Source organism: Molothrus ater, chromosome 6 (genome assembly GCF_012460135.2).
Source record: "Molothrus ater isolate BHLD 08-10-18 breed brown headed cowbird chromosome 6, BPBGC_Mater_1.1, whole genome shotgun sequence".
Lineage (NCBI taxonomy): Eukaryota > Metazoa > Chordata > Aves > Passeriformes > Icteridae > Molothrus > Molothrus ater.
The window spans coordinates 52,030,529-52,057,904 of record NC_050483.2 but is presented as its reverse complement, the minus strand read 5'-3'; the positions used below and the strand labels follow the sequence as shown (position 1 = coordinate 52,057,904).

The following is a 27,376-nucleotide window of genomic DNA, read 5'->3' as shown; positions in this document are numbered from 1 at the left end:
ACATTTTAACATATCACTAAGCTTCAATCAAGTCTCTTGCCAACTTAGGATTGTGGAGAATCACAGGTGACAGGATAAGACAATACCGTGGACTAAAACTAGCTACATAAAAATGATAGGACGGGGGAAAAAACCACAATTCTTTCACATCATAAATTGGAAAGAGGATAAATGGCAATACAAGGCCCAGCCTGCAGTCCTCCAACCCACAGGGACTTGTTCCACTGACCTAGCTGGGCTCTGGTTTATGGCATTTACACTCTGAAGTTCATGGATTCACTCCATAGCAGTTAAGTACAAAAGCATCCCCGGAGCGTTCCCACTATGTACCCTGCTATATTGGCAGAGCTGTGCTCTGTACAGTTGGAGTGAATCACCTCCCAGCAAGTTCTGCTGCAGAAGGGTGTGGTTTGCTGGTCATACAGCACCTGCATGGGGGATTTCTGATTGTCAGCAGATGACACATACCTCTACCTCAATATAAACTAACAGTGTGTCCCATCATCACAAGCCTGCACACAGCCAGTAACTCCAAAAATTTTTAAAGCTATAATTGATAAAGCCATGAGGAAAGACCTTTGCATGATGACAGAATCAGTCACAGTGTCACTTAAGAATGGTGTGCCTCAAGGACTGCTCTCAAAATACCAGCAACATTGGTCCCTGCTTCCCTGCAAGTATCTCTACAACATAACATGGTGTTGCACACCTCTCTCTTCCAAGGCCCTAGACCAATTACTGAGAAAGATCATTCACTTAAAAGCATAAAATTTCACAGAGCTAAGAAGACACAAGCAGCAGGCAGCCAGACTTCCAGCAACTGCTCCTGCGCCCGGAGGCTCCATCCGGGATCCTCTGCACACACTGTGCCAAGCAGGGACCAAGCCAGCACAACACACTTCTGACTTGCTGCTTAGCCCACCAGTGTTCACACTCTGACAATTCAAAAGCAAGTTTCCAGGAATAAGTAGCAGGGATTTTTGTCACTAGATGGATGGATAACTTTTGTTAGCATGCTAAACATACCCTGCAAAAAGTCCTCTGATAACCAAGGAACAGCTACAGACCAATCTGTCTGATACATGAAATGCCCTGCATAGCTAGGAATGCACCTTACAGAATTACAATTGCCAGAACCCTTGGATGCATACTAGCGAGCAGGTTGATGAGCCAGAGTTTGTTTCATTCTTCTCTCTGCAAGCCATTCCCACAAGGTACTGATTAGGACAATGCCTGCTTGGCTGCAGGATCTAGGAGAAGCTGTTCTAGCTACTCTGACCTCTTGCCCTCTTCTTGGCTCACCTGTGTGCCCATCTGTCAGAACACACGTCAAACTCCAGCCTGATGTAATTGGTCATAGCCTTGGAGCAGCTCTTGCTTGTCCATGTCACGACAGCATCTCTTCATGGTAAAGCAGGTCACCAGGAGGTCTTGAACCCTGAGAGGGGCCTCCTTAAATTATGCTTCAGCATCAGAGTAACAAGAGCTTATTCCCCTCAGGATGCCCTAAGGCTCCATTATAACTGAACCCAGGAAGATAATTTCACTATCCAATAGACCGCGGTTTTCACAGACCACAGCAGACACATTCAGGACCTGCTTTTAATCTCTCCTTTCCCAGAGCCAACTGAACACGAGTTCTGTTAAAGTTTGCAAATAACAGCCGTGCTGTGCAGACACAGCTTGCACAGAGTGGGCTGGAACAAACCTGAGATGTGCTACCAAGGACTTCTGATGAACATGGCAGGCACCCAGCACCCTCTGGCTACCTTGCACATGGCCGAGTGACAAATGCTGTGGTGTCTCTGTAGACCAGCTGTCCCCTCATCACTTCCTAGGGGATAGTTCTGTAGTTGTCACTCAATGAAGGTTCTGAATTCATTTCCTGTTTTACACCATCATGGGGAAAATCAGCATAGCTCAGAGGCATAAGACAATGAACGGTGTGACTGATGCAGAGGGTGTTTATTTAGGCAGGCAGCTAGAGAGAGATCTGGAAGAACTGAACATGCTTCTATTAGCATCACTTGACATCCCCTTCTCCAGTTTTTGCAGTAAATCAGGCCTTTGAGTGCAGGAAATTCTGGGCTTTAGGCACTTGCTTGAATCCAGTCTGCCAGAACACTGACCTGAAGAGTTTCCCTGCCTTCTTTGGTATACCTTGTATTTCCCTCACAGATTTCCAGGGCACAGGTCTCCAGATTTTCAGAAACCCTTTTCTGTGACTATTTCACAAACAAAAAGCATGGAACACAAATTGTCAACAAACACCCTCCAAAACCTTTGTGTATGGGGTAATAGGGTTTCTCCTGAATCGGTGAAACCCTCTGGCTCCAGGGCTGTGGCTGCTCTACGATGCCAAGCTGCACCCACAGAAGTGACATTCAGAAAGAGGGACAACACCAAAGCAGTCAGACCAGAGAACTCCCCCAGCTTCAGTGGTCCCTGGAAGCACATTCTCTCATGAGCAAGCAAGAGAGGCAGCACCATGAACTACAAAGTTAAGGTAACCCAGAAAAATGTGCCCATACATGAGCAGCACTGGACAGTTCAGGGAGTCTGGTCCCTCATCACTCCGTTACAGGTAGAGGGAAGGAGTTAAACTGTTTTGAGACGTGTCAAGGCTTCTCATAAGGCACAAAACAGGTCTGGCACAACAGAGGCTAAACCCAACACACATTTACTGCTTTTGTATTTCTCTTCCTTCCAAGCAGCCTGAAGGGGAAATGTGTAAATTTAGCCTTTGCTTTCCCTGGTAGAGACATCTCTCCCTCTCACCCAGTGCACAAATGCAGGCTCCTCCCAGAGGTAGCCAGGCAAGCCAAGCACTGCTGCACCTGCTTTGCTTAGCAATAAAGCCAGACGAAGCACACTGTCTCCATAAGGAATTCACAGTGGAATTAGTTAGTGCACCTTAGTTAGCCTGCAGCCAGAAACACTTCTTTGTAATCTGTCTTCCAAAAGTCAGGAACATTTCTTCCTGTTCTACCTCCAGAAGGTGAATTAGTCTGTTGTGGTCAGACCAGATCTCAGATGCATCAGTTCTGTTCCTATGACAGACCACAAACACTGACATCTCCTCTTCCCATCTTACTTGTCACCAAATCAGATGGGGAATTCCAGCCCTGCCTCATAAAGTACAAACTCTTCCCAGGCTGCTGTTTTCTTCTCTGATGTTTCTACATTCACATACATTTGTCCACTCCACTCTCATCCCCATACTAAACAACACAGGTAGTTTTAACATAAAATGGAGAAAGCTAAAAGGTTCAGCTTTCTGCCCAAGGTCACACTGGAAGTCAAGCAATGAGTTTCCTATGGTGAAACACCTGTCATCATTTCCACTAAGTGGCAATGATTCTCACGTGTCAGGATTTCAGGTGACTTTGCTTAATGAAACCAAGCTCTTGGAGTGCTCTCCCTGCCACCACCTCTTACTTTCAGATGTCATCATTCTTTGCTGCAGGGCAGAGTAATCTAAACAAAATTTACCTTTTCTTATTAAGGGGAGACTTGTCTATTGTCCCATTTGAAAAATCAACTGGAGGATATTTTTTCAGAACAAGGTTTTAAACCACTGACCCAAAAGGAGGAAGGGGAAGAAACACCATCACATTATCTGTATACCACACTGGCTCACCTCCCAGCTGATTTCTCATTCATTCAAGTCCAGCCTCCATTGTACAAAGAGCAGTGACCCAGCTGGGGGCTAAGAGAATGCAAAACTTAAGAACCTGATGAATGCTTAGCTGTGGAGAACACACATGCAGGGCAGAGGTGCTAATTACTCATCTTATTACCCAGATTAACTGTACTCTGAAAGTTCTGTCCTGAATAGGAACAGTTTCTACTTTTCCTGTGGCACACAAATGTTCCAAGTTCCTCTATGTGGACTGAAGTAAGTACCAAGAGCCATAAATGCTACAGGCAAGAGCATTTATTTTCCCCAATCCCAGCACAAGCTTGTACTCTGACGATCCAATTGACTGAAAGAGGGGACCAGGTTATTTTTCTTCCCTTCCCACTGCCCACCTCTTGTTCCTACGTATCTAAACCCTGGAAGGAACCTATCAGTCAGCTTCACTCATCAGTCAAGACACTGGCAGTGGTCAGATGTGCCCGAGAGCCCTCCAGAGGCTCGTGTCACATCCCAGCATCCTACGTGCACTTTCCCCCATCACTGCCAATTAGTCAGACATCTATACAGAAGGGCCATTTTCAGTGTGCTGACAGCTTCCCCTGTCCAGTTCATTCCAGGCTCTGTCCAGGATCATTACTTCATCCTCTCCCTCGCTTCACTAACACTCTAGCTGTGCCTGGCCACGACCAAAGACTATTTATGGCCATTTGGAGGCATTATTCCCACCACTTCCTCAGTGCTAGCCCATGGTCCTACTCCATTCAGTTGTAGTTGCAGGGTGGTAGCTCACTACAATGCAAGTTAAATAGCCACTTAAACATCTGTTTTGACAAGAAAAGCTTTGTCATCCTACAGCTGTGTGACACCAATGCATCTGTGAAACAACAGGGTATAACTGTACCAAAATCCAAGTACAACAGGAGTCTCATGCCTGTATAGCAATGGCACTAAGTGCCTGTTCTTATTGAAGAACACCTGATGAAATGCACACCAGAGTGACCATCTGCTGCATCAAGGACACCCCAATGGCAAAGGAGGGTCCTGGTCTGAACTGTACCATGGGGACAGTGCACAAGTGACCGATTGCTTGTTTTCCAGAAGGGGTACATCTGTCGAATAGCACAAGGAACAGGAACTAACATGACTCAAGAGCTGAGTTAGACAAGGCCTGTCCCAGACTCTTAAGAGTTCCAGAAACGTGGATAAAAACAATATTTCCACCAAATATTTCCATCGTATTTCCAAAAAAGATACAGTGCTTTGTGCTGCTCAGGGATGAAGCAAGGTGTCTGTAAAGAAGGGAGGTTAGAGGTGGAAAGAGAGAAAGCTGTAAGGGCTCCTTAACCTAAACAAATATTTAGTCAAGAACTTACATGGAGTAAAACACAGAGGTGGAAGAAAAGGATCTCTATGGTAAACCTCAAGCCTGAACAGACATAACAAGACTTTAGAAAATGCACTCAGAGCTGAATTCAGACTCAAGAGCCTGCAAAGCACATGTCCTGCAACTTTACTCAGCTGAATGCTGTGCCAAGGGCTGGCCTGCATGGTGACTTACAGTGTTTGGCTTTTCCTGCATCGGGCTCAGGCACGTTCCCTGGAGCCAGCAGTTCATTTGGCTCACTCACACTGCAGCAGCCTGCCACAATCCAGGGAATCACACACAGACCCCATGCCATGAGGCCCATGTACAGAGGGACACTGCCTGGCTTCAAAGGACAGGCAGGACACCAACAGGAGAGTAAATACACTGGCAGGACAGCAGAAACACACAGTTGCAATTCCCCCCACACACCTTTTCACTGGCTGTGGTGAGCTCCATGGTGACCAAGCCCAGCACAGCAGGGCCACGTAAATAGTGCTGTGGAGGACATCACACTTTGCTGATGATCACGGGAAATCACAAGTGACAGCAACAACAGCAGGTGCCAAACACAACATGTACCCCCCTACTTAAGCCCTCAACTTCTAAGCACACTGATTCTGAAAAGGGTAAAAGCAAAGTCACAGCAAAGAAAACCTCCAGCTGAATGGCCAGAGCAGCTGCAGGTCTGGCAGAGGGCATGTGAGCAGAGAAAGCCACAGGTCTCCTTGCCTGGGAGGAGAGAAAGCAAGGACAGGCCTGGCTCTCCCATCACCAGGCAAGCTGCCTATTTGCTCAGGGTGCCAGAACAGTACCCAGCCACATATGTAAGCCTCTAACACAGACAAGAAGAGCTGCTGCAGGCAGAAGCTCAGCTCAGTGTGGAGGTTTCAGGCCATCAGACAGCAGCCTTTGGCTAGTTCAAGACTGTCATGAATATAGCTTCCCTTCTAGCACAACCCCACTAGCCCTGGCTATCTTCCAATGCCAGAAATTCAATTCAAGACCACCTTCTCCAAAGTTCAGGAAAGTGGATTTGCACTCACCCGAACTGAAAACTGTGTGTTTAATCTATCAAATCACAAAACAAGAGAAAGAATAGCCAAGTATCTTCAGAAGAGGACACTAAAAACATGAGATATTTTTAAATTTATATTTTGCCCAGTGTCACTTTCCAGCTGATCTTGGTTTTCTTCCTTCTTTCTATTACCCACTTCCCATCTTAGACACTTAAGTTTCCAGCTCTGCTGACCTCACAAGTCCTTCTCACACCATTCTTGAATCTTCACTGATTTCTCTCTCCCTACAGTTGCCCTCCAGGACTACAAAATCTTGCCAAAATGCAGAAGATAAAACACATTGTTGTTGTCAAGTCAGCTTGTCCTTTTAACATATGGCACACAGAGTTTTGTTTTATCTCAAACTCAAAGCAATGAAGTTTAGCAGTCAGCTCTCATTACAGTATTGCAGGAGGAGAAATTTTAGGCTCATTAGAAAACAGTGCATTGAAATTTCTGTATGAAAATCATGAACACTGGAAGTAACTTAAAAAAAAAAATCAAAGGCAACAGAAAGACACATTTCATACAGCCTGAAAGCAATTCTGCCGTTTGATTTAAGCTTTCCAGTAACATAAACATGGCCTTTGAGTTAGCATTTCATTTCAAACCACTTTAGAAATATGTGACTGCTCTGTGACTGTTCTATTCTTGTGGACATTTTTGTTGGAAAAAGTAAACCTGGATACATACGTTCTCTAGTCAGTGGTCACTGATTCCCTAAAACAAAGGGCAAAACACCCAAGGGCATCAAAATAGGCTTTTAATTACTTTTACACTATTGATGAGAATCAGGTATTTATTCCCTACTGCATAATCTCCATGTGTCAGGGACTGTACAACTTACCAGGATGTTCTCTTTCAAACTTGCTTAAAAATGCTTTTGTATTTTGACCAAGTTCTCTACCAAGCCCATACAACAGTTATTAATCAAACAGGGAAAAAATGACATGCAACAGAATTGTTTTGCTGAAATTCACTACAACTGTCATTCCTATAATTTCCAGGTACTTCCTGAAAACAACCCCTTCCCTCCATTCCCATGAGATGCAGAGACTGATGAAATACACCTCTGCAAAGGAAACTCCAGAGGTAAGCCCTACTCAGATCTTGGCTACAGCTTAACTTTGTCACAAAAGTGAATTTTAGTTAGAACGATTATGCCCAGAAAGATATGGAAAGATGAATTTCTTTTGAAGGCAGTATCCCATATCAAATCTGTTTCCACCTAGAGCACAGCTACTTAGAACATTTTGTTCAAACTGAAAAATTTCCAACCCTTTGATTACAAAGGCAACCTGCCAAGTAAGAGTATAAAATTAGCACATTAGTGCAGTAGTGTCTTCCTTAGTTTGGATGCAGCTTCAGTGCCTCAACTGCATGCCATAGTTTTACTGGGGTAAAACTGAGCTAAGAGGAACTAGATTCATTCTTTTCTACTCCAGAGGCTGAGAATCACTTTTACAGCAGTGAAATACAGATATCAAGCCAAATTATGTCTACTGATGAACGACTCAGAGCAGGGCAGCAGTAAGAGTGCAAAGACAGTCCTAGCACACAAGGAGAGCCCTGCTGCAAGAGCCAACAAGCACCAGGGTAAGCAGCAGCATCCGACCCTGGCAGCCCTTCCTGCTGCAGGGCATATTGCAGCACAGGTGTTTCCCACTGTGGCTTGCAAGTGCCAAGTCCATTTTTCAAACCCTGGTTGTAACTGCTGCTGACTTTAGAAACATAAGCTATTTTAAAAATGCATCATCAAAAAAAAGTTAAATACAACTTTTTTTTTCCTTTTATTCTCATGTTTGACAAACATTTCAGCAGGCATCTATCCAACTTAAGCAAGCTCTGGATGTACACCTGCTCCAAGCTTTGTCCCAGTCCTGGCTGCATAAATTAAATCTACTGCCTATATTAATATACAAACAATGTCTCCTACCCCATCACATCTCCTCACACCCCCTCACCGAGCAGACCCTAAAATCATTGCACAAGCACCACTCCTGCACCCAGTGGTTTCCTTCTCTCCAGCTGAAGGACGTGGCTGCTGTGACAGAGGTACTGCTGTGGGCAACACAGTGAAGGGAGTGGTAATCAGACAGGACAGCATTCCACCAAACTGAGCTGGAGGTGGCTGCTCCCAGAGGAGCCAGTGTGGGCTCCCAGAGCCTCTTTCACAAGGGCTCAGGTAAAAGGGCATCGAACACTCCCCTGCCCAGCAAGTGTCTGAGCAACAAGGACTGCATCTAAGTCTAACTCTCCAAAAGCTCATTTATTTGCTTTTATGATCTCTAAAAATATTATTAGGGGTTCAAGAAGTTCTGGCTTTATTTTTCCTCCATCCTTCAAAATAACTTCAGCAAGATGAGTACAATAAACAACATGAATCTGCCTAACATAACTACTCACACACACACTTTAAACAGCTTTAGCATTTATAAATGTTTTCCCAATCTCCATCCATCCTTTCAAACCAGCAGTGGTCAGTTTCAGATTGCCATCTCCACTCTGTACCAGTACACTGATGTTCCCCAGTCACAAGCTCCACCAGATCTCCAAAACTGCAAGACCTCCCAACTCCAGTGATCTTTGCATCTGCTCCAGTAGAAAAAGTAATTTTTCACCCAAATCTACAAATACACTCCTAAACCCTTGCCAAATTTTCAGCCTGCTGGCAGAATGGCTGGATTTGTGCCTTCCCTGTTTGCACCACAAGGACTGCACCTGACTTGTGTGTGGAGGACAGCTTGCTGTTTCACCTGAAACTGCCCAAAAGAAACTGATCCCATGCACTCACAATCCAGGCAAATCTTGGGGGAGAATTGTCTTAAAAACCAAACCAAGAGGACTAAAAACCCATCCAAAATATAGAAAGAGCTAGAGCACAATGCAGCAGTTTCCCAGAGAGCAGACCCACTTCTCAGAGCCAGTACACACAGGAAGAAATTATTTGCCAAGCAACTCAGCTCTTGGGCTGAAATCCAGAGGACAGCACTGAAAAATCATCCTTCCACCACCAAGTTCCCACCAGCAAGCCTCTCTCCCAAGTTATCTGATACTTGCATAAAGCTGAGCAGGAGAAGAGAGGTGCTGAGAACTTCAGCTGAGATCCAGCTGCACCCTCCGAGCCTCCCCTCGGCACACGCAGCAGTGAGCCCGAGGCTGAGACTACAGCCAAGAGAGAACTCCTGCATGTCCTCCCTGCCTGCAGATTTGAGTCAGCCAGCAACCTCAGGGTTTGCTGTATTCACAGAACAGGCAAGGAGACCTCCCCTCTCCCTCCAAATTCATAGGACAGACTTCAGAGCTACTCTCAGCAATTCAGTGCTCAGCAGGCAGGGCCAGCTCAGGGCTCCAGACAAGCACTGAGGCAGTCCCAGGGCAGCCCTGGCTGAAGGGAAGATCAGCTCTCTCACCTTTCTCACACATGGGTTTGCTCACAGCACAACAGTTCAGAGGAGTGACATGACTGGCCAAAGTGACAAATGCTCCACCAGCTAAAGTGGGGGGGAACATTGGCTCCTACAAGAACAAGTGGCTTCCACAGGAGAAGCTGAGGCAGAAATTCTTCAGTGATGAAACAAAAGCCTCAAGGAGCCTGAAAAGGCAAAAACGTCACTGCTACACAAATGCTTGAAAAGCAGGCAGATACTATGTCCAGAGAGACAAGCAAGTTAGAAAAGAAGTTAAGAGACAGATTTCTGATATGTTTTCCTCTCTTACAGAGCAAAATTATAATAAAATAAAAATCATGAACGCTCTCTTCCAGCCTGAGGGAACAACACAACTACAATGAAGATCAGACCTGGCTGTCTCTCCTGGATGAACAAAGTACCAAGAAAGAGGACTCAGGAGCACAGAGAAGAGCACAGAAATCCAAGCAGGGCTGGGTTAGTAAGTGAGTGGAGAGAATCTGTTAACTGTAGTAAAACTCTAATAAAAGTTGGAGAATCACAAACAGCACTCAGGAAACAAAGAAAAGGGCTGAGACATACTAAAGGAAAGAAATCTTTCCTTGTAAGAGTTGACTACAGAAGTGTTTGGGGCAAATGAAGCAGGTAGGCTTCCTCCCCAGAAGCAGGTAATTTATGGAAGGACAAACAAGGACAACTGCAGTTTGTTAGGGTGGTCAGTAAGAAAAGGTATAGCAGTGAGCCAAGATGCAATGAGAAAACAACTTCAAAGCAATTGCTGTGGGAGGTTAAATTAGGTAAGAGTGTATTTTGCTAAGAAAGAAAAAGAGCAGGTGGTAATTGGGAGCATCTCTATAAATGGCCTTATTCCAACAGGAATGACAGTTACTGCAGAGCAAATGCTTATAAAATAAAAAAGATCCATTTAAACCAGTGGCCAGAGCATAACTAATTACTGCTGTGATACAGGAAGCCAACAGCTGCAGGGACAAAGACATGCTGGAGCTCAGCCCTCCAGTAGCATATAGGGACTATCCCTCTCTGAAAGTTTGGGTCTCCAGTTCCCTCTGGGCCCCATAATGTGCCACACATCCTTTGTCACACGTTGACAATGAAAATAACTTGAGGAAACAGGCTGCCCTTGTTTCTTGAACACAAAATGCCAAAACACAAGCTTGGGACAGAACAACTTATCAACAAGTTAAAAGGTCTACACCAGATCATGCAGCACATATGCTAACAATGTGCAAAAGCAGTGCAATTTTTGAAAGTGTTTACCTTGCTTTACTCATAATATTAATTTTTACAGCCAGAGTTTAAAAGTGATCTTGTGATATTTTAAGCCCATGACCTTTGTTTAGAGTGTATGTCACTTGTAGCAGTACCTATTTTAATGCAGGCTAAAACTTTTAGACTGAGTGGCACAAAGGTTTTGCATTGGGAGGCACATGTCTTTACTTCACAGCACTTGGTTTTTTACAAAAGGTTGTGTCAAAACCTACCTGCTGAAACTGCCTCCCCCCCAGCCACCACCTACTCATGATTCAGATGTAAGAGGGGTTTCCCCCAAGGTTGGCTGGTGTCAGGGGACTCTTCTGGGGCTGGCTTCATTCTGCCAGCCCAAACAAAGACCCAAAGTCAGGGGTGAGCCCAGTTATGTTCCCCCACAGAAGTGGCAGAATATCTGGAGTGGATTTTTCTGTTCTTGTTAAGACTACTTAATCCACACATTGAGCTGGGTCTGCCTAGCAACAAGTTAGAGTTTTAAACTTGTATCATCCTACTTGTGTTCCCATGGCTACTGTCATGAACAGTGTGGTAGCAGCTGCACAAATCAGCATAAGGGTCCCAGGAGGGACATCTTTAAGATTCCCAGACAGAAAACAATACTGAGAAAGTACAAATGCTACACCTGGTATGCCTGCCTGCCTTCAGAGTCCTTTACTCCTCCCAGAAGCACCTACACCAGCTCCCTCCTAAGGACAGAGAGACATCAGCCAAAGGAATAGATGCACACACTGCTATCACTGAACATTTTACATTCTTTAGAACAAAAAAGCTTGGGTTACAGATGTGACACTTTTAGCTTCTCACACAGCTGTTAGCAACCTAAATGCACAACTCCAGCCAACAGCACCTGCTGCATGGGGCAGTGGGCTCTCAACACAGGGTGGGAGGAGAAAAATCCCCCCATCACCTTTTTACACAGGGCCAAAACTCAAACCAGTGTTACTCATGAGAACAGGGGACGAGTTCGACACCCAAAGAAGGTGGGAAATCAGAGGAAAGAGAAAAAAAACTCCTTGCATTTCAATGCAAGCTGCATGTAAAGAATTGCTACAAAAATAGTCCTGTTACATAGACCAAATCTTCCCAGTCCTGTCAATTCAGTTCTTCCAGACAGAAGGTGATTTCCTACTCAAGGGAGGTTTTTCTTAGTCCTTATCCATCCCCAAGCCCTGTGTAGAACTGGAATCTCTCTGTACTCTCTCTAGGGACCAACAGGCACTGTACCTCTGCATGCAAGCCTTGTTTATCCAAATTCCTTAGAGATTTCTGAACCCAGAAGCCACAACTACGATTACACATTTGTTATGCTGTGCTTTGACATTAGTGTTACAAAGTCTAGAAGGACACCAATTCAAGGTCATGTACACTAGTAATTATTATCAATACCAAGCTTTCAAATCAAAGTCTCTCTATGAACTAAAACCTGATAAACCAACGTGATAAAACATCCAGTCATCTAAAAGTATATGCACAAGCTACCATGGCAGGTTATCCCAGATACCTACAGAGAGCAGAACTGAAAAGCTGCAATAGACAGCCACGTGGCTACTCCCCTCATTAGACAACTGCACTGCAAAAGCAAGCTCTCTCAGGTCAGTATTTGTGAAATCCATCCAGGTGCAGAGCACAGAGTTAGGGGAGGGAGCAAGAAAGGTTAAATAACTTTAAGGACAAAAACTCACAACCTGAAACTCCTGCCCCTAAAAGGGCAGGGGTATTTTTCCAGAGACACACCTAGTCACACACAGAGAGTACCTATGAGACTCTATTGATGTCCCCTAAACATACCTGCACAATAGAGGGACAGGGCTGAGGGGGAGAGAACAGACTAGAATTGCTTCACAAAAGGGGATTTTTGCAATTTTATCACACTACTGCAGCCTCCTCCCCCCAGAGAGGCAACATTTACCAATACTTCCTTTATGAAGTTAAAAGAGCAAGCTGCTGCATAAAGCTGAATTTTTGAAGATACTTGGAAAGGTAGGTTAAACTCTCTGGTTTAATCCCAAAATCTTACATGAGAATACAGAAAATTTACTGAGTTTGACACCTACAATACTTAAAGCCACTGCTCATCACAATCAGTTACATTTCAAAACAATGTGAGGAGCACAAAAGCATCTCAATTCTCCAGTATGCTGTAGAAACTTTCACTGCCTTCACTAAGGCTGAACACATCCTCTTGCACTTTCAGAAAGCACAAAGTCATCAAAACTCACATATGGAACAATAAATTAAAGCCTTGAAATTTTAAAGAAACAGACACTTAATCAAGCATTCCTTAAAAAACGCTTTTTAAGATCAAGTTTAGCTAACAAATCAACTCTGTATTTCAAGAACTGAATTTCAAACTGCTCTTTCAAGTTTAAACACCTAATGTGGGATTGCTCATCTTGTTACACTGCCAAGCCTAAGGCTCAAAAGACAAGGTCACCAGGGCAGAAAGAGGTACAGACTTCCAAGGAAAGGGGCATACTCTACCTAGCTCTAAGTTCTTGTTTTTTATTTACTCTCTACACTCAGCTGCTAGTCACCATGTTTCAATCCTACCTTACACTTGGCATGGGTAAGGCAAGCAGAACCAGAACCACAACCAGAAATTGCCCTGTCCAAGGGAAGCAGGTACTAGCACTAACCACAAGTTTCTGAGGAGGCAGTTACCTCAGATTTACCTTCCTGGCACATCTCAGGAATTGCATATTGAAGTTACAACACAGTTGAATACATACATAAGTCCAGCAGAGCACTGTCATCCACACTCCTCTGCAGGTATGTGAGAGGGCTAGAGCCCACTGTAAGCCGCATTACAGAGTGTGCCTTGATCACAGAGGCAAAGATTTCCGAGCTAATTATAATGACTAATCACAGGGAGCTCTAAGCCTTCACTTGGCCAAGTCACAGACCTAACTAGGACTGAAAACAAGAGTTTTAAGAGCACCTCATTAAGCAGCAGGAACCAGCTATGAAGAACAAAGCAGTCACTCTACCTAGTATTAATTCCAGTCCAGCCATTAATACATTTGTCAGTACATGAGACAGCTATTACCTCCACATACAAACACTGCATGTGCCAGGCAGGGAAGGAAGCCACAGGCTTTGGCTACACCGAGATTTGTTTGTTTACAACAGCATTAAGGTTTGAGAAGGATGTTCTCAGTGCTGTTTGAATAATGAGAAAGCTCCAAAGCCGTGCCTTGAAACATGTCTGAGTGGGAGCTGTGCTCACCTCTAGAGCCTCTGCACCCCTTCACAGGATGAGAGAACAGGCTGGGTGAAAGCTGATTCTGGGCCATGGAGGCTCAAAAACAGTCTCTCTTCAGGCAAGCAGCCCACAGGTGGAAAAGATATGGCACCAAATCAACAGCTGTACTCCTGCTGAGGTACCAGAGGTATGGATAACAAAGTTTCCAACTTGAGCCCTACTCACCTTTTCCCCCAGGGTGGATTTTAGAAACAGAGGATAAGCTAAAGCGTCAGCATCTACAAGTCAGCTTCACTCTGTAGCAGGAGGACTGCAGCCTTTCCTGCCCTGGAGACTGCACCAGCAGTACGTAACACTGACAGAAAAAGATGGGACAGAATCTCCCACACACCAGCAGAGTTGCCATCCCAGTAAGGAGATGGCAGGAGTCATCTTCTCCCTTCCCCAGGGCTGCTGGACACCAGCCTGACCCTTTGACTGTACCCAAATTCCTGCAGTACTGAAACAAAAACCCAAGGGTTTGGCAACAGTTTCTGGTGGAGCAGCTTGAGGTCGAGGACCTTTTCATCTGCTCTGCACTAGAGCACATTCACAGAGGCTGTGACCTCTGAGAAGGAGGGCAAGACAAATATAGCCCGTGAGGAAGTATGGCACTGAGCAGACTACAGCTAGGGGGAAAAGCTCCTCTTCTCCCATCAGAGTTTAAATTTTCCAGTACCTGAATTTTCCACCACCTAATTCTGAAAACACACTCTTGTTGGGCATGATGCACATCTCCTCAAACAACAATGAAGGACCCAAGGTGTGTGTGGTTTACCAAGACACCAGGCAGCCTCTGTCAGTCCAAACACTCTGGGCACTGGTACATTATGGTTTGGTATTTCTGATTAGATCAAACACCCTCTTAACTCTTCCTTCTTTTCCAAAGGAACTGTTGTGCTGAGTTCCTGCCTGTTGAGTTTAAGGCACAGTCATTTCAAGAGATGAGATAGCTCTCCAGCATACCAGTATTTCCAGTTTCAGGAGTTTGGTTTTGAATTTTCCACTAGCTTAGATGGAGCTCCCAAAGTCTCACCTAAAAAGCAATCTTTTTTTCTCATCCCTTTTCTGATGAGTCCATTCAGCAAAACACCATTTTTTCCACACCCACTGGGAACTCACACTACATGCAAACTATTAAGACTGCAAGACACAGGACTAGCTGCAAAGAAAGAACCAGAAAAAGTAGGCTGGGAGCTGGATTTGTCAAGTGTAAGTCATAAGGGGCTTATAATAGCCTCTTGTTAAAAGGTTACAGTCCTGGCTCTGTAGGGCAATAGGTGCCTCTGCCCAGAACCCCATGAAGTAGCTGATGATACAAACTAATAAAACATGGCCTTTACAACCACCAGAGAAATACAACAGTTCTAGGGGAATCATACACCCAGGGGCTGTCCCAATATTACACTTTCAATCTTTGTACCTAAATAGGCAGAGAGTAGGGACATTTTAACAGCCAGAGTTGGATGGATGTATTAGCTTCCTCCCCTAGGACATGGCCATGCCACCACTTCCACACAGTGATCAGGCACTCCAGATATATGACAGCAGTGACTATCTTGGTTGTTTGATTACAACACTGACAAGGTTTCTCACTATAGTGAATGAAAGAAGTTGCTGGGTCCTTACTTTTTTTCCTTTTAATTTCTTGGCAATGCTGAAACAACTGTCTTGGTCACTCTGGGAATACCAAGTGTTTGTGCAGGAGCACACAGGGTGCAGCTACAGCGTGGACCAGAGAACAAGCTCCTCAAGGATTAGTGACATTCTGGCACTGAACACCTTCCAATAGGCTTTTCTGAACTGAGGGGTGGAAGCACTACAGGTGCATTTCCCTTTACCATTTTTACTGTTACAGTACAAAACCAAAAAACTGGGAAGACAGCAAACCTGCAAGCAAGGGACTGAAGTCTCACAGCTGACATACATCCCAAACTTGCATTTCCACAAGATGCTCTGAGTCAGACCTGCTTTTCCTCATCTGTTTCTACTGGAAAGAGCTCCAGAAGCTGCTTTCCAAAGATGACCAGCACAACCAATCTCCAAAGATACAAGATGTGGCTTGTATTTTTACTGCCATTGCAACAAATAAGGAAATCTAAAGTTGTAGTGCTACAAAGGACAAAAAAAAAAGTTCATCTGCCTTCAACACAAGTCAAAATTTGGGAGTAACTGTTCTCTTCAGGGAGTTCTTTAACACTCAAAATTATGGAAGCTTTAATCATTAGTGAAATTCATTGGCTGTGTTAAAGTGCTCACTAATGTTTTCTTCCTCCTATTTTCAGTGTTCCGATAGCATAAATTAATAAGCAACAAATAAAACAGTCAAGTACAATATCAGTGCTTCCCCATATGAAAGATTTTTATTTAGCTTTAGGATATGCAATGTTTCCTTCCACTGAATTTTTCCATTAACAGGACATGTGGGTTTCATTTGTATGGATTGAAAGAACCATAACAGTGCCTCTTCAAAATCTTCCGTGTCTGTTTCAGAACTCACAAGAAATGCTGCCCTACTAATATCAGCATTTGTTTAACACAAAGAATTTTGGGCTGGCAAATAACTGATTCTGAGCTCTAATAAGAGAAGAAATAGCAGACACAATAGCAGTTGTGCAATTTTTCACATCCTATCTGTGAACTCAAGGCTGAACAGTGAAACACAGGTGAAGTGCAAGTTTTACTGAGTCTAGTGAGCTCTGGCACAGGAGTTTCAGCCCAAGAAGTTTCACCTATTCTTTTCCCAAGTTGAATTGGCTTGTTTAATACACACATTGCCTCTGCAAAAGCCTTGCCTTTACTGTACAGCTACTCTTATTATACAAATAGCAATAAAGGTGTAAGTACTGTATTATTATACAACAATAATAAAGCTGTAAGTTTTTGAGATAATAAAAGAAGCAGGATCAAGGTAGTGACAACATACTTTTCCAAAATATGGGAAGATTAGGACAGGTCAAAAGGATGGCAACATTAACTTTGGTAAAGAACCTACAGGCTCTGCCAGCTGATGGAATAGGCCTTGCCACTGTAAAGAGACCTTCTAAAGGAGCTGTGAGTAAGAACCACCTCCTACAGAGGATTCCAGCCACAAGCATTTTTACAGTCAAAGAATCACATCAGGCCTTCCTTGGCCACCACCACAGCACTTTTTAGCCACAAGGAATATTTTAAACTTACACTTACACCAAGGTATTTTAATTCAGAATGTGAACTTGTCATTTTCTGGTTTCTGGAACTGTCATTTTCTTTCAAGGATGAAGGAAAAACAAAGCAGCAGCTTTGTTAACCCTTTTCCTCATACTCTGGTAAAGCAAGGGAGAGACAAGAACTTTCTATCCTTCCCCATGCCAACAAGAAGATGATGAAGTCCCTTCCCTTTCTAAACTTAGGCAGCCACTGAGAACACTCTCTTCACTTACAGACCATACCATGCAATAGTTTTTTGCTCTTCTCTGACTATTTAACTCATGATACCGAGATTAACATCCCACCACTGCCTTGTTCTAGCTCTCTTTTCTCCTGCAGCTGCACAGAAAAAGATTTCAGATCTTTCAAAGCTTTCCTAATTTCACTGCTCTTTGCAGCAGCTCCCATGTGGCTGAGAAGTGAAACAAAATGAAATGCTTTCTCTGCCCCTCTGCATGGGGACAGAGGAACTCCCACGTAAAATGCTGATGTAAGAATAAGCAGTTACAGATATACCTCAGCCAAAGGTATAACTGAACATTAAGATTAAAAAAAGAAACACACACAAGGCCTGTCTGTGTGATTTTCCCCTCAGCACAGTCAGAGCAGCACCAGCTCTCCACATTTTGCCAGCCAGCTAGAAGGTAAAAAGCCTCCACAACTCAACAATAAATAACTTTCAAGCTTTAGGATCTTTTGGTAAACCAATCACTAAAACTTTTAGTGAGAAACAGACACAGCATCTGTGCACTCTGGTAACAGTTTCATAGACAGGACAACTTAACAGTTTTAGTCAAAAGGTCTAAGTGCAGCATTTTTGGCTTATTTAGGGTTTTCTTTCTTAAAGAGAGAAACAAAAGAGACATAACAAATGAACTTAATGTAGCTTTTAGCCTTTAGGACCAAGAAGAGATGACAAAAATCAGGCAACAACGTGGCATTGCAAAATGATTCCTGGATAATTCCACAACACAGGAAACAAACTCTTCCATACACAAGCAGATAAAAGTTCACTCCAAACTCCATAACTAAAAGATTTACTTTTCAGAAACAGAAAAAAACCACCCAGAGACCAGTAAAGGAGGATCTGATGTCCATTCAGGTCATCAGAAAACTGATCATTTACTTTGGGTGAGCCTACTATGAGCTTGCTGTACACTGTGAACTCAAACACAATCACCTGCTGATCCCATCTTAAGGTACAGATTACTCAGAAAAAAAATTATTTCTTCAGGTCACACGCTTCCCCCTCCCTTCCACTCCACACAGCACAAAAAGCAATAACCTTTGTATAGGTCACTGTATGTCTGTAAGTTTAAACCAGAACAATGTACATCTGAATACACAACAGAGAGGAAGCAGTCACAATATTTTCCCCCCCTCCACCGATTATGTTCAATAAATGAATTGCCCAAAAGAGCATAATTCACCAGGGTGACCATAAAGCCCAAGTATTGTTGTGATACGTGGCTGATAAGTCAGTGTGATGCACGTTGTGTGCTACAGAAACGCTGCGTTTGACCTACAGATTGAAAACCAGTGTCAACTGCTGCCTAGCTCACAGCTCCCCCTTCCTCCCCCTCCCTCCTCCTCCTCCCCCCTGTCCGCCCCCTTTTTCCTCCTGGTCAACCAAGAAATGGACCTCCCTTGTATCTTATTTTGTCAAGAAGACGAAGGGGGGAAGGAGTGGGGAAAAATTATTCTGTAAATGAATACAAGTGATAGTGAACTTAAGAAAAAAAAAAATCCTCTTTGCCCTCCCCCCCACCCTGAGATCTTAACAGTTAGAAACGGACATTTATATTTAATAATAAAAAAGGCATCCAGCATTAGTGCACAGTCTGAGGATGACCCACGATAAATCTTTTTCCTGAGTCCACACAACAGTAACTCTCAGGATTATTCGATAAGGAGACACTGTGGCTTTCCACACCATTCTTTTTGTTTTAGTGCGAGAGGTGCGGAGGATTCAATTAAGTTTGGGCTGGGCAAAGGGACAACTCCAAACGCTAGGATCTCCAGACAGAAGGAGGGTTTTCGCTAGCTACAACCTCCACTTACAAAGGAACAATACCAAAAAAGAAAAAAAAGCTTAGATTTCAAACTAAAGAGGTCAACAGCCTGTCTTTCAATACACGGAGATACATCAGTACCACCGTGCTTCCAGCACCTGCCTTTCAGCACAGCTCCAATTCCTTTGTTTGCTCAAAATTTGCTTCCATACCACTTTAAATTAGCTTACAAAGAACCGAAGCAGAATAGCTGGAACGTGAAACAATTTTTTTTTTGGAGGACAGAGGCAAACTGCTTCTTAGGAAGAGAGAAAATTAAAACACAGACCTAAGTCACTTCTAAATACCTTCGAAAAAAATTATAATTATAACTTGATGTCTTTTAGTTCCACCCCTATCACTGAAACCACAGAAACACGAGTTCGTGAGAGGATGGAACAAAAAAAAAAAGAAAGAAAGAAAAACAGACCAAAAAAACCCGAACAAAAGGAAAAAAAGGAAAAAGAAAGAAAGAAGAAGAAGAAAAAAAAACCCACCCAACTGCCATCTCCTGCCTCCTCCAGCCCTGCCAGCTTCCCTGTTCCTCCCTGCCTGCAAAGCGCCCTCTGGAAAGCATCGAGACTTCTTTTATCAACCGTGTGCGCTGGGGAAGGGGGGAGGAAGGGGGGGTCCTTGTTCTTGCTCTGGCTGTTTGAGAGTGCAATTAGGGGCAGATTATTTTTGGACCCGATGAGCGGAACCCGGGGGGAGGGGGGGGTCGTACCCCACTCATCGCGGGGCGGAGGGTCCAAAGCGCTGGATGAGGGGGACGAGTTGCCCCCCTTAAAACATAATAAAGACTTACCGGGGTCGAAATCAGGGACCACCGCCTGGTACTGCGGCCCGACCCTCATTCCGCCGCCAGCTGAGGAAGGCAGAGGGAGAAGCGTTACCCGCGTGGGCCCGAGCGGCCCCTATAACCAACCCCCCCCAAAAAACGCACCCCGCACCCGCTCCTCACCGTGCTCCTCATCGCTGGACGAACCCGAGCTCCCCTCCTCCCAGGAGTTCACGCTGCTGTTGCCGTTGGGGGCGGCGGATAAACTTTTGCTGCCGCCGTTGTTGTTATTATTCGCCCCGGCGGCGTTCTGGTTCCTGCCCCGCCGTTTCCCCGAGACCTCCGGGCCCTTCTCGATCATGGCTGGCATTTAGGGGAGGAAGGGGAGGGGGGGTGTGGAGAAGAAGGGAAGGGAGGGGGGAGAAGATCAGAGTTTAAAAACTGCGGGGGGGGGGGCTGTGGGAGGCGCCAAGGGCGGGCGGGAGCCGGGGCGGGCCGGGCCGGTGCGCGGCGGTGGCGGCGCTGCTACATCCCCCACCGCGATCGCCCCGAACTTTGAGGCTCATCCCAGCCCTGCGCTGGGACTCCGCTCAACCTGCGCTGCTGCCCGCGGCCAGCCCCGCCTCCCCCCGCTCCTGCCCCTTCCCATTGGCCAAACCTACATTTTGGGAGGCCATCCCGCCCGCCCATTGGCCGGCGCCGCCTGTCCATCGCGGCGGCCCGGCGCTTCCGTTCGCTGGGCGCGGTGGAGGCGGACCGCGGGCCGTGTGTGTGCGGGCTCCGCGATCTCTCCGCGATCTCTCCGCCCAGCGATACCTCTGCTCCGCGCTCCTCGGCTGCGAGCGGAGCGGGAGGCGGGGCCGCACCCCCCGCCGGGGAGCCCCTCCCCGGCCGCTCCCCCTGCTCGGCCCCGGTTCCACCGCCCCGCCGGGAACTCGGACCCGGGAGGAGCGTGGCGAGGGACTACTTTGCCCCCCCCCCCTCCCCCCCCCCCCCCCACCGCCTCTCCCGTGGCGGAAGGTTACGGCGTAGTTTGAATGAGATTCCATACAAAGCTCAGTTGCCCGCGGGGAGCTGAGACCGGCAGTGTTGGGGTCTGTGCTTGTTCTGCCCGGGACGGCTCCCGCCGGCAGCAGCGGCCAGAGTCCCACGAGGGGATGGGGGTCCCGGCGGCCAGGAGTGGCCTGAGGAGAGCAGGGGGGGCGGCCCGACCGAAGCTGCGCCGAGAGTGCGGGACAGCGCCGGGGTCGGAGAGAGCCGGGGCAGCGGCGGCATCCAGCCGGGGAGCGGCACCGCACAGACGGGTCCGCGGTGCTGCCCCGCCAGCCGGGTGCTGCCAGCCGCCCCCGGGGCAGAGCCGCCCGCAGGGGGCACGGCACGGTGCCCGTGGAGCCGCCTTCGCCCTCGCCCCGGGCGCCGCCCCGGGCCCGCCCAAGTAACTCCGTGGCTCCCCCTCGGCCCCTGGTGCCGAGCCGGGGTCCGCGCTCGGGGCCCAGCGGATCCCGCGCCCCACGCGGCCCCGGGGGGGAGCCGGCCCCGAGCCCTCCCGGGGGGCGGCCGCGTCCCACGCTCCGTGCCTTCCCCGCCGTGACCCGGCTGCGGGGCGAGCTGCGGAACAAAAGCGGCGGCGGCGCCGCGTTCCCTTCCCTCGGCACACGAGGCTCCTGTCGGGAAAACCCGCACGGCGTGGGGGAGAACTGCTGGGGGGAAAGGGGGAGTCCAGCCCCGCCGTAGCCAAAATGGGCAACCGAAGGGTGTCCAGACCGCACGCTGTTATTTGCGACTCGAACTGTACATCAGGCTGAGGCAGCACAATGCACGGTCATGGAAAGCAGCTTGTGGGGTGTGTCTGCTATTTTCATTCAAATTAACTTCTGTAGCAAGTTTTTTTTTTTATTGGCCCGAGCAATTAAAAGTGCCATTTGACTAGCAGCGGTTATCTCGTATCAGCCAAACTGTCCCCAGCCACTCCCCGCCTCCCTCTGCCATTTTAATCCAAGAGCATTTGCACAGGGGGAGGGGGAAAGAGCTGCCGGGGGAGAGCCATCGTCTCCAGCCTGGCCTTACCCTTCCTTCTCTATCTTGTGCCTAAGATTATTAAATTTATTTCACTTCCAGGGAGTAGTTTGGAAAGGGTCCTTAATATTCACGCACAATTTCTCTCCATTAAAATTAAGAAAAGAAATACCTTGTTGAGGTGTGTGGTAGTTTGCTTCAGCATACTGTGGTCTTTACAGTATCTCCTTTCCCATCTTCACTCGGTATGTGTGTTGTGTGTACATACTGATATGCAGTCAGTTTCCTTTGTTTACACATGCATGTACCTGTGAGTATTTATTCACCCCAGTTATTTACCACTGAAAAAATAAGCTTATTTTCACTACATAAAAATAAGTACACGTATAAAAAGAACTTTTTTCTAGCTCACAAAACTAAAATTTATTATGGTAGCTCTTGATCCCACATTCTTTGAAAATACCAGTTCTAAATTGGGGGAGTAATTAGTGATGCTCTTAAACATCAGTACTGACAGCCACAAATATTTCCCATTGCAAAGTGTATTAGTTCTGTAGTAGAGAATACATTTTCATGATAGACAGGAATGCAAACATGGCTGAGTGTTCATTATCCTTCTCCTCTGTATTCGAGGATTTCTACTCCAGAAATGCAAGGGCAGGAAGGGAACATCTGATCTTTCATTTTAAGATGAGCTTTGAACATCCCAGTACTGAAGGGGGAAAAAAAAAAGGTTCACCCAAGACTTAGGCTGAAACATACCTGAACCTGAGCTTGAACTTGAACCTGAGACCACAGATGACATTTGGAAACATGTGTACAGCTTAGGCTGAGACACACGTGTGCACAGTTTTGCAAATCTGGGCCTAATTTTGGTCTTCTTTCACTTCCTCTTCCTCCCTCCCTCCTCCTCTCTTCATGGCCATTACCCACTTAGGCCCCAGGATTAAAATCTTAAGTCAGTCATCTCAATTATTTACAACACAATTTCCCTCACGTGAACTGTTGAGACAACCTTTACTGCGGGCCCTTCTCCGCGATGTGCCTGTCCCGAGCCTGCCCCGCAGCCCCTCCCGCAGCAGGGTCAGCAGCTCCATCCTGTCCCAAGGGCTGGGAAGCAGCACAATCCCTGCTCTCCAGGGAGCTCCCACAGCTCTTGGTGGTGCCACGAGCGATGCCAGCCCTGTCCGAGCCATGCCCCAGGCCAGCCGGGCACGCTCTGCCCCTCCTGCCCTCCTGCCAGGCTGTTCCTTGGCCCCAGCAGGCGATAAGCGGGTGCCCAGGAGCAGCAGCGGGGCCGTGCCTCTCCCTTGGCTGCCAAGGGCTGCGTGTGTGCTCTGTGCATGTGTGTGTGTGCCCTGTGTGTGCCCTGTGTGTGTGCCCTGTGTGTGCCCTGTGTGGGTGTGTGTGTGTGCCCTGTGTGTGTCCCCTGTGTGTGCCCTGTGCATGTGTGTCTGTATGTGTGTGCCCTGTGCATGTGTGTGCCATGTGTGTGTGTACCGTGTGTGTGTGCCCTATGTGTGTGTGTGTGCGTGCCCTGTGTGTGCCCTGTGTATGTGTGTGCCCTGTGTGTGCCCTGTGTGTGCCCTGTGTGTGCCCTGTGCATGTGTGTCTGTGTGTGTGTGCCCTGTGCATGTGTGTGCCCTGTGTGCGTGTACCGTGTGTGTGTGCCCTGTGTATGTGTGTGTGTGCCCTGTGTGTGCCCTGTGTGTGTGTGCCCCGTGTGTGTGTGCCCCGTGTGTGTGTGCCCCGTGCATGTGTGTGCCCTGTGTGTGTGTGCCCCGTGTGTGTGTGCCCCGTGCATGTGTGTGCCCTGTGTGTGTGTGTGTGTGCGCCCTGTGTGCCATGTGTGCACCCTGTGCATGTGTGTGTGTGTGTGTGTGTGTGTGTGTGTGTGTGTGTCCCCAGAGCAGGAAGTCTCAGCGTTGTCACTGTCACAGCCCGTCTGCACCTGTCACAGCTGTTGTCCCAGGCCAACAACACCCTCTTCATCCACAGCAGGGCTGCTCTTCATTTTCCAGCCTTTCTGCAGAAATTCATGAGCCTTGAATATAACATCTCTGATGCTGATGGAGCTTTTTGTTTCTAACCATTGAGAAAATTCTTCCTGTTTGTTTCTGCTTTCTGAACAGTGGTGTTTGGTTTCTTTATGCTTAAGCTAAAAGCCTGAATTTTTGGGAGTGTCCCAAAACAGCACAACAGATTTTGGTGTTGTTCTTGAAGGAAACTTTGAAAAATTGTTTTCTGGCCATAAGGAAAACTCTTTGAAGAGTGTAGGCAAGTGTGTACACAGACACTGTACACAAAATACAGAATTGTGTTTTATTTTTTAGCAGCAACAGTGAATACACTTTATGCAGCCTCTAATGCCAAAAAAGCAACAAATTATCCTCTGGGTCACAGCACTTGCTCTAGAGAAAACCTGTGTTAACACTTCATTATTTTTAAGTTCTGCAAAGTGGGACAGATGGGGAGGAAACCCTTTGAGCACAAAGGGAGCCTCTGGTAGGTACAGAGTCTTGTTTACCTGGATCAAAACTTCGTTTAGACACATCAGGCCAGGATCCCACACATGACTGCACACACCTGTATGTCCTGCTCAGGCTCCTCAAGAGGAATTTTGTGTATGATCTGCAGCAGACTCAGTTATGTAAAGCAGGGATTGTATCTTCCTTGCACCTGAGCTTGGCTGCAACTTCTGGACAACACTGTAATGTAGTGGTTAACCTGCTCACCTGTTTAGATATTAGAGCAAAAGGAGTGGAAAAAAAAAGTCTCTTCCTTATGAAGACAGTGTCACTGTTGTGCATATACTGTGGCCTAACAGGTTGGACCAGCCAGGACTGTCATATTAAAAAATTTCTTGAAATTTGTTTCTCTTTGTTAAGGGAAAAGCACCTCTCCTTGCCAATTTTTAAAGGAAAACTTTTCTTATTGTCATTAACCTGTGAGTCCCACAAATAAAATACAGATGAAGTAGAAATGAAGCCAGGATGCCCAACAACTGAGCAACTTTTATTCCCTGGATGAAAAGATGAGTGTCTTCTGCCTCATTTTTGGCCTTCTTCCTGGCCAGGTGAGTGTTTCAAGCCTTTTCCCAGGACAGCAATGCTTAAGTGTGTCCTTGGGGCTGCTAGCTCTTGCAACAAAGGGTTAGGAGAGTTAAACCCCTTTCCATTAGCTGGAATTGTAGGAAGCAGCTCTCTCACCTCCTTCCTAATGTATTTTCCTTGAAAACAGATGCACTAAAAATGCTTACCCCAGTGAGAATGTTCCTGTGTGTTTACACAAGTATATATGTATGTATGTATGTATATACATGTAGCTGGTTACCAGTAGTAAAAGGACAATTAATCACATTCTAGACTGACTGTTTTTAATGCTGAGAGGCTATTAATCAGGAAAATGTTGTCCTTTGAACAAGATGTTTATACAGTCAACACTATGGGTTGTTTTCTTTCCCCTGGTGCTAAGCTGCCTGCAAATGGAAAGAGGAAATCAGGATTATTATCTCTTACTTTAGAACTTGGTGCTCCAAGTTTGACAACAATTTTGGCTGGAATTTGGAAGGAATGCACATGAGATGATGCCAGGTTCTCTTAGGTTTCAGGGGGACTTGGGTGTTCAACCCTCAAATCTCTGGAAGCATTTATATGCCTAAAAGACATAAACAGGCATGATATGCAAGTTTCAAAAGCACCTCCTTTTGCTGAAAAAAAAAAACCCAAGGGGAATCTAATTTCATTTTAATGTGACTAAAAGACTTTTAAAATCTGTCCCTAAATCTCTTGCGGGCCTTTGGAAATTTGTCCTTGGAGCCTTTCAGCCTAAAAGTTGCTTTTAGAGAAGGAATTATATAGTAAATTTTAATCCAAACTTTTATTTCCCACTGGAGAGAATGGCTCATATCCTGTAGTGAGTGGGAGGCCAGCGGAAAAAATCAAGGGGGGAAACTGTGGTGGGAGTGAGAGGGTGCAGAGCTGGGGCTGGATCAGCAGTGGGAGGCAGGAAAGGGCTGCTGGCAGCTGCAGGGCGAGCATGGCAGGAGCAGGGGAGCCACTGCAGCTGGGGAGGAAGCACTGTCCTGGCCTGGAGCAGGGCTCCAGGATGGCCCAGAGGGGAGCCACTAGAGAAGACCTGGGAGGAAGGAGAGGATGAGACTGAAATACTGCACAGGCAGGGGCTGGTGATGCCAGGAGAGCAGTGGACAAGGGCACAGGACAATCTTGTGGGCAGAGCTGCAGAGAACTCCCTGTCTGTCCCCAGCAAAGCGTGGACGCAGCCCCCAGTGGGTTTTTCAGCATTTGTGCTAGGAGATATTTCACAGCTTGTGAAGCTGATGGGAGCAGGAGTCACCCATCTGTACATGCTACTGTGACCACGCCCTTTGCAGAGTTTTGGCTCCTTTTTGGCAGGGGCATACAGCTTTCCCTGCCACCCTATGTTTCCTTGACAGGACTCCACTTCCTCCCTTTCCTCCTGGGAGCTCCTCTCAGTGAATTAAACTTGAAGCTGTTGAGGAGCCCTGTTGCCCCTCAGGTGCCCCACTGCCCAGCCAGCAGTGCTCCAGGGCTGGGCACCCTGGGCAGGCAGCACCCAGAGCAGGCAGCCCCTCTTTGTCCCCCACCCTGCACCTCTCATCAGCCCTGGGGAAGAGCTCAGGAGGAAAATGGGAAATCACAGCAGTGAGGGGAGGTGAGACAGGCCCTGGTGGTATTAACCCCTCCATAGCTGGTGCCTTCTCCCAAAGAACAAACCTTGAGTGAGGTGGGACAGGCATCTTCCCCTCCCTGAGGATGAGGCATGCAGCAAAATCAGAGTAGAAAGCCTCAGATAGCTGATGGGTTTGTTTCACTCAGTTCTGTGCTTAAGTTAATCTCCATATCTGATGAGAAACACACTGTGTGAAGAGATTCATCACTCCTTAAAAAAACATATGGGGGAAAAAATTTCCTTTTAGGGAGCCACTTAATCGTAGGGATGATTGCAGTTAACACAGCACTTAACCTGGGAATATGCCACTCTCTTTTTATAGACTTCCATTTCACTTGTCTCTGGGGCAGCCAGTGAGCAGTGCTAGTCTGTGAAGGGAGATGGAATTGCAGGGGACAGCTGCCATCATTTTTAGGGTGTCTGAGAATCAAATAACATAATTCTTCTCACAGGAGATTTTGAACAAGAAATTCACACAATCCCTTCGGAGAGCTCTCTGTTGCAAGACCTAGTGGGCAAGGATTGAGCTTTAACAGCAGATACCCTTTGTAAGAGCTTTGCAAGGAATACAATCCTTTGCATTTCAGTGTTTAAATCAACCTTTTTTTTTTTTTTTTTTTTTTTTTA

General features: G+C 46.5%; 1 protein-coding gene across 1 annotated transcript in view; it reads right to left on the bottom strand.

The window, feature by feature from the left end:
• RCOR1 (REST corepressor 1) overlaps positions 1-20,586 on the bottom strand; it is an 82,093-nt gene extending 61,507 nt beyond the window's left edge. The window contains exons 1-2 of the mRNA XM_036384187.1: positions 20,204-20,586; positions 20,048-20,107 (exon numbers count right to left, since the gene is read on the bottom strand). Coding sequence (XP_036240080.1) covers positions 20,048-20,107; positions 20,204-20,390 — 247 coding nt within the window. The 5' untranslated portion in view covers positions 20,391-20,586. The remainder of the gene's footprint in view (positions 1-20,047; positions 20,108-20,203) is intronic.
• Positions 20,587-27,376: the final 6,790 nt, after the last annotated feature.